General features: G+C 34.8%; 1 protein-coding gene across 3 annotated transcripts in view; it reads left to right on the top strand.

The window, feature by feature from the left end:
* The window catches only part of LOC126827069 (hepatocyte growth factor receptor), a 108,123-nt gene that overhangs the window by 8,508 nt on the left and 83,094 nt on the right, over positions 1–16,521 (top strand). Inside the window, exons 12-20 of one of the 3 annotated variants that reach the window (XR_008788761.1) lie at positions 185–340; positions 995–1,271; positions 1,678–1,785; positions 2,439–2,531; positions 3,223–3,407; positions 3,523–3,632; positions 4,030–4,192; positions 4,673–4,809; positions 5,327–5,615. Coding sequence is in view for 2 of the 3 variants with exons in the window: in XM_050556247.2 (XP_050412204.1) it covers positions 185–340; positions 995–1,271; positions 1,678–1,785; positions 2,439–2,531; positions 3,223–3,407; positions 3,523–3,632; positions 4,030–4,192; positions 4,673–4,809; positions 5,327–5,510 (1,413 nt within the window). In the remaining variant the exon portion in view is untranslated. Of the gene's footprint in view, positions 1–184; positions 341–994; positions 1,272–1,677; positions 1,786–2,438; positions 2,532–3,222; positions 3,408–3,522; positions 3,633–4,029; positions 4,193–4,672; positions 4,814–5,326; positions 6,563–16,521 lie in introns of those variants that run through there. The other 2 variants (XM_050556247.2, XM_056102309.1) reach the window with 2 other exon arrangements.

Genomic DNA, 16,521 nt, shown 5'->3' with positions numbered 1-16,521 from the left:
ATTCAAGGACGAATCCAAGAACCCCCCCCCCCCCCGGCAAAATAAATTGTGTGCCCTTTTCGTTGCCCCCACACCTACATCCACCCCCACCCACCAATATGTCCATTACCATTTTGAAGTTTTGGTTCGTATACCTAGCATTTTATTGTGTATTTTCGTTTATGTTACTATTTATTTTTTCTAGGGTGCTAACTTATCATCAAGATTTAATGTTGAAGATGTAAATATTATGATTGGAGATAGGCCTATGGTGTGTAGTGTCATATCTCTGAGAAATACTACGATGATTTGTACATTATATTATACTTCTATTTTCAATGATACCAAACATCCGGTCAAGGTAAAAACTATATTGTACTTATATCACTTAAAACATTACTATGAACAGCCAGGTCTGTAAATATTTATGTAGCACTTCGAAACCAAAAGAGTTCCTTATCAAATTGACATTTCTTTTGACCCATGGCAGTGCCTATTTTCCTGGAGAAGAAGGGTATAATTTCCCTTAATATTTAAGATGATCATTATTCTACTGTTAGACCACACTGATATGATTTTCTATTCTTCAGGAACATCCTGTAAAACCTTTCTTTCTTATTTCTTCAGGAAAAAGACTTAATTGAAAATCAGAAATACTTGGTTCTTCTATTCAAAAAGCATTTAGTTTCAAATTTTTTTAAATAAAATATCTTTCACATGATTCAAGTGGCTATTTAGTTATCCACACCCCAAAGAATAGAAAATCAATTTGATGTGGCTTTAAGGATATTTGTTTTAACTCACGTTTTTTTTTAAACTTTAAAAAGAAAAGGAAGATTATTGTATATAACAATTTGCCATTTACTACGCTGTACATGCATTATTTCAAAGTCTATTCGGAATCGTTTCTGTGTACCAGATAGACCTTATGAAGGTATGACTAAATGTAACTGGGAACGTTTTCTTGTCTTGCTAGCTAGAAACCTCTGGTGGGTTTTTGTTGGTTTTTTTTCAGGTGGTCATAGGAAATCTGGAATTCTACCCTGGTACTGTACAGTTTATGGACATGGCTCTACAAATCATCAGTTTGTGGTGGCTAATTTTTGTTCCAGTATTACTTATTATAATCATCATCATCGCAATCATCTTCATCAGAAACTGGCGTTCTCACAAAGGAAATATCCAAAACGGGTTTATGTCTCAAAAAACTATTGTTTACAGAATCCCTGACATTCGAGTCACCGGTGTTGACGATGATATGTCCCAGTCACTTAACAGTCTGGATGATATAGGTAAGATAATCACAACTCTCAGAAAATTCCGCATTTAAAATTCCCCTTTTAGTATTATCGACTTTCATAGACTAACAATTAATTGTGCTACGCAATTTTGAAGCATCAAACCAAACACATGCATAAATATTAGCTATATGCCTTTGGAATGATTTACTCCTGATAAGCAAGTTTATGCTAAGCTTTCTACCTCCACCCTACTCTTTTTATTAATTTATCCGTTGTATTTCTTTGTTAAACAAAAAGTTTTCATTTTCATTTTATTAAAATATTCCAGTTCTGTTGATATTGACATATCTTGATCAGTAAAACAAAAAACAACGCATCACCATTGAGTTTTCATCTTGTACCATGGCATGTAGGCTATGTTTAAGTTGAATCAGTAATATATCGTTTTCTTTAACAGATACGCAATCTTTTGACAGATTAACTAGCTCTACTCTCTCAATATTCCAAAAAGACAATTTGATTATTCATCAACAACATATTATAATACAAGAAGAAATCGGAAAAGGTGAGTTAGTTTTACATGCTGGAAGTATTTTGTTTCTATGTGCTGGAAACATTTTGTTTCTGTGTGCTGGAAGGATTTTGTTTCCGTGTGCTGAAAGCATTTTGTTTCTGTGTGCTGGAATCAGTTTTTGAATTCTGGAAGCAATCTTTTTCTGCATAACTGCCGGAAGCAGTTTGTTTCTGTATGCTGGGAGTAGTTTGTTTCTGTTTGCTAGGAGTAGTTTGTTTCTGTGAGCTGGAAACATTTTTCTCTGTATTCAGAAATCAGTTTGTTTCTGCATTCTGGAATCAGTTTGTTTCTATGTGCTGGGAAAAATTGTTTCTTTATAAAGGAAGCAACCTTTTTCTGTATAAAGGAAGCAATTTGTTTCTGTACAAAGGGCACAGTTTGTTTCTGTATAAAGGAACCAGTTTGTTTATGTGTACTGGGAAGAGTTTGTTTCTGTATTCTGAAAGCAGTTTGTTTCTATAGGAAGTAAAATGCTGAAGAACCAAACATATCAAATTCTTGTATACCTTGTATACGACAGTTTTTTTGTTGTTGGTTAAGTCAGTTATTCCCCCTCAATTAGAAGAGTATCATTGCTAACACAATGACTGTTATCAATTTATAACAAATCCTAATGGTTATAAAAAGTATAATTATACTTGTAGGTAATTTTGGATGTGTGTATAGAGGGACTTATTTAAACCCAGAAAGTGATGCTGGAACTGAAAGCATTGAAGTGGCGATTAAAACATTAAAACGTAAGTTGACATTCTCTACTTATCAATCGTTTAATGCCTTAATGCGATTTCTTTTTATTATGGACGAAATCAAGTTAGATTGTACCTGACTGCCCCAAAAGTTTAATATTATAGACCTAAAGCACAGAAAGAAAATAAATGTTGTTAGTTAAAAGCGACTCTTGTGTATAATAATAAAACTTCGTGCCCTATACTGGTTTCCAGTCGTCTGCACATAGACAACAATTTATAAATAACCATACAGGAGTGTTGTTTCCAATCAACAGGGAATTGACGTTCATTTCGAAAGAAGTCTTGTACTTTCTTTGTATGTCCCAAACGATGACGTTGTAACCTTGTTGTCATAATGTTGTCATACAATAAATACGCCATGCAGTGTTCTATAAGGCATATTTTGCCCCGACACCGGTGTTTCCGCCGAATCTACATCGAATTCCAACTGCCGAGGGTTACTATAGGTGTACGACTGCGTGTACAAGATACCTCGTTAGTTTTATCCCACCCGAACGACTTTCCAGGTCCTCCGCCCTGCACCAATGACAAGGGGGATTAACCTGAAAAATCCTGAATAATTTCTCGAGAAACACAGGGGTCGAGCCCGTGATTTGCACACCAGTGGCTGACAACAAAAATCCTTGGTTATTACAAATAATGATATGCAATGTGTATAAGCCATTTTGTTACATTTCAGAAAAGACACCAGATGAGAAAGAATTAAACACATTTTTAGAGGAGGCGTTGATTATGAAGGATTTTAGCCACGAGAATGTATTAAAACTGATGGGTGTATGTCTAGCAGACCAAGCCATTCCATATGTCGTTTTACCTTTCATGAAAAATGGAGATCTTCTCAGTTATATACGGAACCCTGGCAATGTTAGTATGCTAAGAATTTAAAAGCGCGATTTCCTTGATATGCATGCGATGTGTTAATAATATAGTAGAGACCATAATGACCGAAATATAATAAATTTTGATTGTTTTATTTCAGAAACCAACCATTAAAGATTTGATACTGTTTGGGGTTGATGTGGCAAAGGGAATGGATTATTTGGCTAAGTCTAAATTTGTTCACCGTGATCTAGCTGCTCGAAACTGTATGTAAGTATATTACAATGATACCAAATAAAATACATATACATTTTTTCATGTAGGAATTAGACCACCGTGATCACCAGATTTATCTAAAGAGGGATAAGTATGAGGAAAAAGGTTAACTATATCATAATAGATTTTGTGTGCTATATAAGAGCCATTTTGCCCGAACAGCGGCGCTACGACCTACTCTTATTTCGAATTCTATCTGTCAAATTAGCTCCTAACAACGCCTTTATTTAACTCTCACTTTCTCGAATAAATAAAAGTTCGACTGAAAAGGTTTAACTGTATTCAAATAATAATATATTTTTGGGTTTTAGTGTAGTGAAGTACATGTATTATTGTAATAGTGGTCAGTTTTATATTAAATGTTAATGACTTGTTTTGAATGTAAATATAGGTTGGATGCTAACCTTCGTGTTAAAGTTGCTGATTTTGGTTTAACACGAGATGTTTATGCCCAGGAATATTATAGTTGTAGAGATCATAAAGCAAGATTACCTATAAAATGGATGGCCGTAGAAAGTATACAAAAAGGGACATTTACCTCTATGTCCGATGTGGTAAGAACATCTTATTATAGATAAACCGTGTGTCACTCGGGTTCATCTGAAAATGATCATGGGATTTTGCTTCAAAATTCGCTGATTGATAATTTATTCGGTTCGCTAAATAATCCGCAATGTTTGTCCAATCTCATAATTCAGGAAAATAACTTTGGAGCGATCAAGAAATGACCAAGGTAGAAAGTTTCACGGCGGCGTCTCTCCTAACAGCCAGTAAAAATTTATCAAGGCCTTGGAATGGCCGACCCTCTAAATAACAGTATAATTGATTGAAATGTGTAAATTTTGAGCTTTTTGTTGGTTTGGGTGGTGTAGCCGATGATATTGAATGCAATATTCGGATTCAGATACGCACAAACAAATCAACATTGACATCCCTATTTTTCAAAAGTTTTGTATTTTTAAATTCAAATATGTTTTGTGCCGTGGTGATGATCAAGCGATGTTTTGCTCTAATAACATTTCCCATTATTTCAGTGGTCGTATGGAGTTTTATTGTGGGAATTAATGACCAGGGGAGTTAACCCTTATTCTGATGTCGATATGTGGGATATGCAGCGATATTTATTATCAGGTAGAAGATTAGCCAGACCAGAATATTGTCCAATAGAAATGTAAGTTATACCTGTATTAATTTTTCGACCCTGTTACCCTTTACAAAGAAACTGATCTTAGGTATAATTTGAGATTTTACAAAAATGTTAAGATACCTAGCATACAGGAATCATTAAAAGAAACTATCAATCCCAATATGTTATAATTTCATAAATCTCTTTATTATTTCTATACTTAAATCCCTTTATAATTTTTGAATAGCTTTATAATTTTATATATTTGAATTCCTTGATATTTTCATATATTTAAATCCCTTTATATTTTCATATATTTATATCCCTTTATAATTTGTAATAATGAAACTGGAACGGCTATTAAATATTTCAAGTACATACAGTGAATGTAACCGATGGCACATATCTTTCCAATTAACATGCAACATGTTTATTGTTTGTTTTATACAGTTTCGAAAAATCACGGTATAGTTCCTTTAATATTTCAGTATATTATCATAGTTAAGAGTTTTTCCAGAAGTAAATATTTTCAACAGTCTCATAATGTTATTTTTCCATACAGGTATGTTATAATGGAGAAATGTTGGCAAGCTGATCCGGGTTGTAGACCAAGTTTTAGCAGCCTTGTTACTGATATACCCATTACGTTAAATACTCTAGAAACAGAAGAGGAAGGTTTTAAAAACTCTTATATTAATCTTGACGATAGTTGTAAATATATATATCCAGATATTCATAAAATATGATTCTATAGTTAATTTTATCTTAAACCTATTAAAGATACATTATGGGAGATTCGATAACGAGTTTGCAGTTCTCGCTATATTGGTTAAAAACTGGATAATGTAAAGGCAATTTCATTCAAATTGATCCACTATCAACCGAGAACTAAGTGGTTGAAATTTCCGGATAGCCTTGATCATCATTACTAAAGTCAGTACGATAAACAGCATAGTCTCGATTATCCATTTAATCGTTAAATCTTGAAGGAAAGTTATGCAGTAAATCGGCTCATAATCCACTAAAGATCGCAGGCTAGCGATGCTATCTAGAGTTGATTATGGTCTGGATAGGTTAATTCAGGCCTAAAGCAAGAACTGCAATAGACAGATTTATCTCTTGCATAAATTATGTTTAACATTGACGATAGTTCTAACTATCACAATTCAGATGCCTACAATCCATTCTATGTATTATCAGCTAAAGTCGAAAAGGTTAAAAAAAATCAGGCGCCGTCGAGAATTTTACTTTATGGACAAGTTTGGAAATAATTGATTTATTTGATAGAAAAATGAAATGGAAATTAGCGTGAATTAAGTCAAAAATATGCAGGCCAATATATAGGCCTATGTACACGTGACCTCGGTTTTTCGTCCCATCCGAACGATTATACATTGTCCCGTGCCAGGCCCTCTGCCCTGTATGCCCTACCACTGACAAGGGGAAAACCACGCCATATGACTTGTAAAACTAGACATCATTCGCTCAGATTATCATCAGTGTAACAGACTATAGACCTATATGGATAAGATGTCTGTTGATAAAATCTAAATATTTATAAGATGTTTTTGAGCCCCAAACATGCCTTCGACTTTACCTTTACAGCTTATTACTTTGTAGATTTATTATATTAAAGAACACATCTATTTTATACTGCCATTTTGTATATTTGATACTGCCAATTTGTATATTTGATACTGCCAATTTGTATATTTGATACTGCCAATTTGTATATTTGATACTGCCATTGCTATATTTTTATATTCATTTGTATTAATAATATATTTTAATTATAAAGGTGTTTTACTATATAAAAAATCGTTATTATTTGTTTATATATTATTAATTTTGCATATTGATTAAAGATCCCTTACGTAATATTTAGATATAGAGCTGACCGTTCTTGCTATAATAGTTCAAAAATAGATAATGAAAAATGAATATATTGAAAATTTAATTTAATTTACCTTTTCTTAACGAATAATAGATAAAAATTTATATAACATTTCAACCCAAAATAAAAACCTGCAATTGGCAACTTTAGCTCTTACATAATGCATCTTTAAGGAGGAAAATCATTATTTTTATTTCGTATTTTATGGTAGTCAATGGATATATTGAACTTGATCACACAATGAAATGAAATAAAATGAAATGTGGCTTAACTTCCTACTGTTCTGCCCAACTAGGCTAATGAAGACGGGGATACCATGCAGTGTGCTATGAGTTCTTTTACTAGCACGCCAATTTGTACACTTATGACCCACTTATCTACTTATTCACAGTTCAAAGTTCAAGTAACATTTAACCTCATTCAGTGTCAAACAGTGAATAAGAAAAGTTTAACAAATCATGTTTAAAAGAGGATGTAGTGCAAGGTGGGACTTTCGTCGGTTGCAAGGAAACTATACATTGCGGGCATGTTCAAATTTGAGTAGCACCGTATACTCAGTTGAAAAGGTGTGTGCAGGTGACGACAATATACATCCACAATAAAAAATGGACGTATAAAGGGAGAGAGAGAGATGGGGTTTAACGTCCACTCGACACAAACTAGGTCATTTCGGGACTAGCATATGGTTCAATTATCTTTGAATAATTCGCTTGCGCGTAGGGGTCTTTAGCAGTGGGAGGAAACCGGAGCACCCGGAAAAAACCCACGAGGTTGGACAGGCGACCTCACTCCTTGTCGAATACAGCAGGGGAATGGAAACCACGCCAGCTGACTCAATGACAGACCTTATGGTACAACGCGTACGCGGTAACCATTCGGTCATCCAGCCCCCTATGACGTATAAATGAATGCTTCATAAATAAAATGACATCTGAAGAGGTTTGACCGTCGTATCCTAGTTTTACTTGCCATATTGACAACAGATCGTTATCAGATAACACGCCATAGCAATGACAATAGTTACATTAATATAACCGTCGAGTTCTTTTTTTCTTTGTTTTAATACAGGTGATTGATATAGGGCAGGTAAATCACACCTTTGTCACGTTAAAGTATACTAATTTGTATTCTTATTAAACCGACTTAAGTTATTCCTATGCTTAAGAAGTATTATTTCCCCGCTGTTCATATCAACACACATAAGTGAAGATGGATAGGATACAAGAGAATAATTATCATTGTCTCTATCTATCGTATAATCGAATATATTTTTTAATTAATTTGAAGCTGTTGACTGGCTTAAAATGTTGAAGTTACCCGGCCCTGTTTACTTTGTCATAGACCAGGAGCATAAACGCTTCGGTTTAGGTCAAAATGATTTGACGTGCTATTTCGATTAGTGATGTAGCAAGCTGAGTATAATTACATTTTCCTTTGAACTGGTTCATCTTACTCATTTTTACTTACTGTCAATTGTTGATTAGGTCATGATAGGGTCAACGGTTTATATTGAATGTTGTTATATTACATTTAGGAGTTAATATTTAGTGTAGAGAAGATGAGGAGTATAATTGTTGATATTTTGTGGTGTTGAAGATGATATTATTGTATAAATGTCATATTAAAATACACCCGACTATATATCAACAGGTATCATTGTTATTCTATTTACATGTATACGTATTATGATTAGCGTACTGATTAATCCACAAACCAAGTATGAGTCGAGGAAGCAGTTTTATCTTATTCTCTGGATATAACCAAAGTGTTGTTTAATAATAATAAAAAAAACCACAATTTCTTAAAATGGCTAGTGAAAAAACGCCATTACTGAAAAATGAGGAGGGAAATGAAGACGTTAATTCAAGAGGTAGGTGAAATGACTTATATAATTCGAATGGGACGAAAAATGTGGAAATTTATTGTCCATATTATGCAACCACAGTTTATTGGTAAGAGTTTTAGAATTATTTATTTGGGGTATATCGAAATTTGTAGAATAACTTATGTTCGATTGCCTATGTATCCGATATTTTATTGTGATAAGAAAGGAAACCAGCGGTTGCCAGGTAAGATACGCCCACATTTTGCAAGAGATGGACAGAGAACAAGCTAAACAAAAACGCGATTTTTTGTACAATCAGGAGCTCGATGTGCATGAATATCGAAAGGAACCGAGATCGTTTGGATACAAGCATATGTTTTAAGTGTCATCAAGATCGGATAAAAACTGTGACTTCTAGAGGGTCCACAACCTTGGTATTACGTACTTTTAGACTATTTGCGTACAAAAAGCGGCCATTTTGTCCGACAGGTTCATCAAATTCAAACTCAACCGCCATTTAGGTGTAACGGTCCAAATGACGGTATTTATTTTTCAGGCACAAGCTTTTCGCAAAATTCATCAATTCATTACAACCGCGACATACGTCCATGTTCGTTCGTTGCACTCGTCTTTATTAGCCCAATCGGTGCAGAAAGGTGAGACGTTAAACGCCATTTCATTTCATTTCTTTCATTACATGCAAAACAACGAAGGAAATTAACTCAGTTACAGAACAGAGGGTCCAGCAAAAAACAAAATATAGCAACGGGGTCTTTATTGTTACAGTATATACCTCAGTCACATGTATGCAAATTAATTGATTCAATTTTTATTTCAGTCCCTTACTATTGGAGTGAAAGATGGAAACTGGCTTATATTCTATTTATAGGAACCATGGCACACTTTAGTTTACGTACTAATCTCAGTGTTTCTATTGTATGTATGGTCAATCAAACCAACTCTTCAAACTCATATTTACATAACCAGTCAACATCTAGATCTGATGTAAGTTACCATACAATGGCAACACAATTTTTTTTCTTGTCATTTGAATGAATGACTGAAGCCAACTAACTTAAAATTTTATGTTATTCTTTATTGTAGTGTAATTTGGATCTACGTAAACAAAAAACCCCCAAAAAACAACACACACGGCTACTAATTTTAATGGTCAAAACATTACGCATCAAATAGGTGCCCCGTTGAACAATTTCGCCGAATTAAAAACAAATCCACCATGAGCATTCCACGGGATAAATAACTACACTAGTTCTATTGAAAATTGTGTTATTTGATTTAATGGCCCTTTAATAGAGATGAATTGAGGAGGGGGGTCGTGAGTATTCTATAGGACCAGGGCCCATAAAGAATTTAAAAATCTCGCGTAGTTTGAGGCATATTTTAGTCTTGAATTTAATTCATTTTTGATTAATTTGTAAATAAAGCAGTCTTTGGGCTTTGGTACTCATGATATACGCTAGAAAGCACCATTTACAACCAGTTTTTAAAAAACACGGAGCCCCTCAATGGTAGGGGTACGAACCCCCTAGTCCGTCCTTGCCCTGCGATGTATTTTGAACTGTAGCGCTTAGCCTAATAGAAATTATGACCGGTCCAGTGGAAAGGTGGACAACTGACATGCAGTGTAAATGTATGTTTCATTATGTGTGTGAAATAATTTAGCTTGTATAGTTGAGTTATTGGCAGTTAACAGAAGAATGTCCATTGTAATTTACTTTTCAGGAAGGAACTTTGAACTGGGATATAACCACCCAAACTGGATTATTGAGTGCCTATTTCTATGGATATTTGGTTCTACAAATCCCTGGTGGCTGGTTATCCTCAAAGTTTGGACCTAGAATTGTTATCGGAATTGGAATAATGCTAGCTGGAATCGTCACATTGATGACACCTTTGGCTGCAGGTCAAAACGTCATCTATGTTTACATAATCCGAGTCATTGCCGGTTTGTGCGGGGTAAGTTAAAACAAAACCTACGTTACATCTGACATAATTATCCAAACTGTTACTATACAATTGAAAATGAAAATACATACCATACAAAAATCAAATAAATTAATTGCGATCTTAAAATGTGGATCTGAAAGTGAAGCTGTTCTGGTCGTCTGGCAGTATAACTCAAGATCTGAAACAATTGAGAATAGTCCAGTTTGTACGTTACAATGAAATGAAAAGCACTCACACTCATAGATTAACTGCGCTTTATTTATATACGCCCTAATTTCAGTCTGGACGCATTATGTGGTCATACAGTCATTCGGTCCGCCCGTCAACAATTGCCTTGTGAATGCGATAGAGGGTGTTACCATTTTTGACGGATTTCTGTTTTAAATTTGGCGTGAATCATTGTGGTTATGAGAAGACAAACACTAATTATATTCAGTATACTGTTACTTTCCGTTACGCTGTTGGGTTCCGGCGTTGACCGAGAAAGTTCATAGGTGTTGACCGAGAGAGTGCATCTCGATTATCGGGCGGGGTTTCTCCTTGTCAGTGGTGCAGGCGAGAGGGCCTATCAAGGGACAACGTATGAGACGAAATTGTGCACGTAAAAGATCCCTTGGCAGTGGGAATTCGATATAAGGGTAGGTCGTAGCATCACTGCCCAGGCCAAAGTTGCGTCATAGCACACCGTATTAGCCCGTTCTTAGCAGAACAGTTGGACGTTAAAACCCATTTCATTTTTTAATGTATCTTTTTCATATTTGGCTTGATACACTGGGGTCATCGATATTCATAATCCACAGCCTTTCGGTCCTGATTTATCCCCCGTTTGCCGATATAGGCTTTATATGGTTGGAAGCAAAGGATGAATTCTATAGATAATATTTCTTCGAGGATCCTGGATCCTTATCAAGTTTGCTCAACATCCAAGTTTTCCTCTGAATAAGCTGCACGTGAGACAAAGCTGCTTTGCGTTGCTATTTTTGAATATTTTATGAAAAAGGGGAGACACACACTGCTTGCTACTTGTTAACTAGTCAAGTTACCCTGATCAATGCGGAATTTGCATTGCCTACAAATAATCGATTGTTCTCTGGACACCAAATTAGGGCATATCTTTACATTAGAAAATGAAGAGTTGTCCTGGGCGAGTCTGAAACTAAAGGTTACTGTTTTATTATTACCCGAAACAAGGAGATCATTGAAACGTTGATCAAGAGGAACTAAAAGATTAGATTGATTAAACGATTCTGTGTACCATTGATTTACAGGGTGTTGTATATCCATCTATATATACATTGTGGGGAAGATGGGCACCACCATTAGAAGCAAGTCTAGTTATAGCAATAACAGGAATTGGTATGTATACATTTAATACCCCGTTTGATTGATGAACCTCTTTACAAGTTGATAACATTGTGATTGTATCGATTTATTGTTTGGTTACGTGCTATACAAGAACTTTCAAGTCATGACAATTAAAGAAATTCCAGTCTCAAGTTATTTATTTTGCATGGAACTGAGCATTTAGGACATGTAACCCATTTTACAGTATACTGAAACCACTTATATGTATTATTTATATTTTATATTTTATATTGCCTATTATTTCAGGTGGTTACATGGGCACAATTGTTACCTTTTCCATAACAGGCGTTCTGTGTGATTCTCGTTTTCTTTATGGTTGACCGTCCGTATATTACATAACAGGTACTAATCAAACAGTTCTATTAAAGATAGACTATGTACGATTTAGATACCTGTTACAGGCAGAACTAGATCTCACATAATGCATTTATATATCTCGTCGGCTGTGGTGTAATTCTGGGACAAGAGGTGCGACGAGCGTGGTGTGAATGATACTATATTGTCTCTGTAGCGGCAACTAAATGGCTATGTTATCTGATCACCAAGAAGTTTATCCTAGTTAAATCAGCTACATTTACATTACCGACAATATCAGTGCTAACACCACAAACAATGTAATATCCTTTGGAATCAAATTTCCGTGACATCAGTAGAAACACAGATCCCCTGCAAGTTGTATATCACCATCACCAGATAAGCTTTGAACCCAAATACATGTACATTCATTACAAAACTGCACAATCACAAATCTAATTTTGTCCCTTACATTTTAATCTTTATATCAACGTACAGGATTGTATTTGATTGTAGGTGGGTTTGCAGTATTATGGTCTATTTTGTGGATATTAGCAGTTTCTGATGGTCCAGAACTAAGTAAAAGAATATCAGCTGTGGAACGGGAGTATATATTAAAAAGTCTTAATAATACAAAACCCCAAGTAAGTGGATCGAAACCTACTTCCTAGTCTTTTATGTCAATGGGGCAGAATGAAAGACAGAATTGACTCGATCTGCATGGCCAAGGTAGAAATTATGTCTTTAAATACAACAAGTAAACAGCAAGCATTACTTAGTTCACTTTTCCCGAAATGGGTTGGAATAGCACTTCGAAAGAGGCGTGTGTGTTGCTAACAAGATAATTCTCCATAACAAAGTTCCGCTGGGAAACTGTCAAAATCTTTTTGATAGCTATTTCTAATGTTTTCCCGAAGGGTTTCTAATATCTAATCCCGAGAAAAAAACAAACAAGTCACATTCCAGGATGTTCCTGTCAACAGGGTGCATACAGCAATTAGTAATTAGGTGAATGGATTGAAGTTATAGTTATTAGTTGTGATAATAATATTATGTATAAGCTTTCGTGTTGTCTTTTCTTGTTATATAGACAGAGACTCCAATACCCTGGCTTGCTATACTGATGTGTCCAGCTACTTGGGCTTGCAGTGTGTGTAATTTTTGTTCAAATTGGTTAGATAATTCATTATTAACATGTATGCCAACATTTATGCATGATGTTTTAAAATATGATATCAAATCGGTAAGTAAAAAAAAAATCCTAAAACAATATAACGTAATTCTAACGTCTATCTCTAGGAGTCGCTCGGTGACTTACCTTACGATGGTCTTAAGAACATAAAATGACCTTCTGGACGTAACGACATTTCCCTGGTAGCCATATGATCTGGTTTTAATAATATCATAATAAAAAATAATGAAATGTTATAACATCTTGATTATTGAAACGTCACCATAAACAAGCTTTCGGTTTTGTTGAATGAATGCAAATCGTTATCACCGCTGAAATTTTGGTGTTATTTTCCGTTTTCTAGAATGGTTTTTTATCGTGTTTACCAGTTTTACTTGAAGCAATGTCAGCCCTCCTCGTCTGCTATATAGCTGATAAACTTAGACAGAAGAAAATTTTGAGTACGATTTGTACACGTAGATTATTTCAACTGACAGGTATAGAACACCTTATTTAAACAATCATGCATTTATTCCATACATAATAAGTATCGTTTCCATAAGGACAAACGTATAGCTCAATCATTTACTGTACGGGAAGTTCAGGATCCGGTAGTTCCGAATGAGATTCGTCGATTTTCTTGGAAACGCCCCGAACAGATTTCTCCGTGTTCGGTATTTGTCGTTACTTATTTAGTCGCGATTATCCCATTTAATGATTTAATAGAAATAAAGCGGAAAGGAAAGTCGTTCGGCCGATTTCTGTGAACATAATTTTGATGTTCGAACATAATTTTGATGTTCGAACATAATTTTGATGTTCGAACATAATAGATGCTAGTTTTCCATCTTTGCTAAATTGCCCGTGTCTACGAATGGTAGACTTTAAATATACGTCATCTGAAGGATATTGAAGCCGTTTTGTATAAGTCTCAATTAATTATGTTCTTAAAGCTTACATCGGAGCTGCTGGATTTTTAATGGGAACTGGTTATATATCTAAAGAACAAAGAACGTTAGCTGTGGTATTTTTATCAATTAGTACAGCATTTAATGGTTTCTCTATGGCAGGCTATAGTTCTAATTTATTGGATTTTGCACCAAGGTAATATAAACTTTATATGATTTTAAAACGTTGGGTTTTTTTTGTTGTAAACATGATACCGAACTTTAAAAATGGGACATAGTTGTTATATCCCTTTGATATTTGTCAATTATTGATACATCTTAGATATGCGGGAATCATCTGTAGTTTTAGTAATTTTATTGGTGGATTTCCTGGTATGATAGCACCAATAGTAGCCGGTGCCTTGACACCACGTGTAAGTATATAAACTGTTGTTATACCTCTCTGTTATCTTAAGATTCATGAATAAACGTTGCAATTGTTCAAACCATGGACCTTTTAAAGTTACAATTTCATATTTTTAAGTTATATTTTTAAAATGTATTAAAATAAAGCCCTAAAATAGATGGTATCTATAAACAGTCCTACCTTGTTGAAGAAAAATCCTATTAATCCTATAATTCACTATTGCCAGTTAAGAAATTGGCAAAAATATCATTTTCAACTTCAAATTCAAACGTTTGATGATAGCTATTCCATGGTGGGGAATAGGAACAAGGGAGGTAATTGGGAGGTAATTGTGTTATTATTTCCGGTGTGAAGTTTTTTAGGTTTGAGAAAGATAACCTATGACCGTATAATAGTGAGTTGACAACCAATTGAGCAAAAGACATACTAGAAATAATTATGTTTTGACTTTCTTAGAAAATATGAAATTTTAACTTTAATTTAAACCGGCGACTTAGTGGGTAAGACGCTGGTTCGCTAGCCTGGAGGTCTGGTGTTCGATCATTGCATTGGCCGAGAAAGTTCATCCAGATGTAGGACGGTCTAGTCGTTCGGATGGGACGAAAAACCGAGGTCCCGTGTACACATTGGCGTGCACGTAAAGGATCCCTTGGTAGTTGGAATTCGATATAAGAATAGGCCTAGCGTAGCTGCACGGGCAAAGTTTAGCTCATAGTCCACTGTATTAATAGCGTATGCCCGTCCTCATTAGCCCCGTTCGGAATAGAACAGTCGGATGTTCAACTTCTTTTCATTTCATTTCCACAGCCATTTCTTCATCTAAATAGTTTTCATAGTTATTGTTGATATGTGTTGTAAAGCTCAATTTCTCTACTTCCAGAAATCGCAAGAAGAATGGAGAAATGTGTTTTATTTGGGCGGAGGCATAGCGTTATTGAGTGCTGTATTATATGTTATGTTAGCACGATCAGACATTCAACCATGGGCTGCTAAACATATAGAAATAATCATAGAAAATCCACAATCTGTTATAAAAGTTCCAATTGACGATAATTCTGTTAATGTATCAAAACATGATCATGAAGATCAACGATGTTAACATATTGACAATAATTATTTTAATGTAGACAATGATCATGAATATCAACGATAATTAACACATTGACGATATTTTTGTTTTAAAAAAAATGAATATAAATCACTTTACATACACTCATATGTGCGTGTATACAATATGTGCTTTAAGCCCCATTCCGTCTATTTTAAAGTTCCAAAGAATAGGGCTATACGCCCTTTATAAATATATATGCATTTATTGAAATGAAAATGTAATTTATTTATTTGTTTATAAAGATGTAATTTACTATATAAGAAAGCTTTTCTTTTTTTATTTATTTTCCTCGGGTTTATGATTATGTCCGGCTTTCATGTGGGCTGCGAATGCACAGAATCCAAACTTTTTCCTAATCGTAGATAAATTGTAGACGGTTCTTGAAGTAAGTAATTGATTATTGAAACATAAACCCTTCGTAATCCGTTTTCACGGTTCTTGAACTTCTTTAGTGATTCTTACACCTTCGTGTTGTTCGTAGCAGTTCGTAGCATACTGTACGCAGCGATCCATCTACGTCATACTTCGAGAATAGATCACTGCCCTAAATGACGTCCATTTAAAACGCTCACGTGATCATTTTGGGACGGGACATATTCGTAGCAAATCGGCATATCCGTAACTCATTCGTATCTGAATCGCTTCGATTCGTATAGATGATTCTTTGATTTCGTACAACACTGCCTTGACATCCGGCATATTTTCACCCGATTGCCCACGAAATGAAATGAAATGAAATGGGGTTTAACGTCCTACTCTTCTGCACCTAACCTGGGCTAATTTAAGACGGGCATATATACAGTGTGCTATGAGGG

The sequence above is a fragment of the Patella vulgata genome, chromosome 7, assembly GCF_932274485.2.
Source record: "Patella vulgata chromosome 7, xgPatVulg1.2, whole genome shotgun sequence".
NCBI lineage: Eukaryota > Metazoa > Mollusca > Gastropoda > Patellidae > Patella > Patella vulgata.
This window is presented reverse-complemented; position numbering and strand designations above follow the sequence as displayed.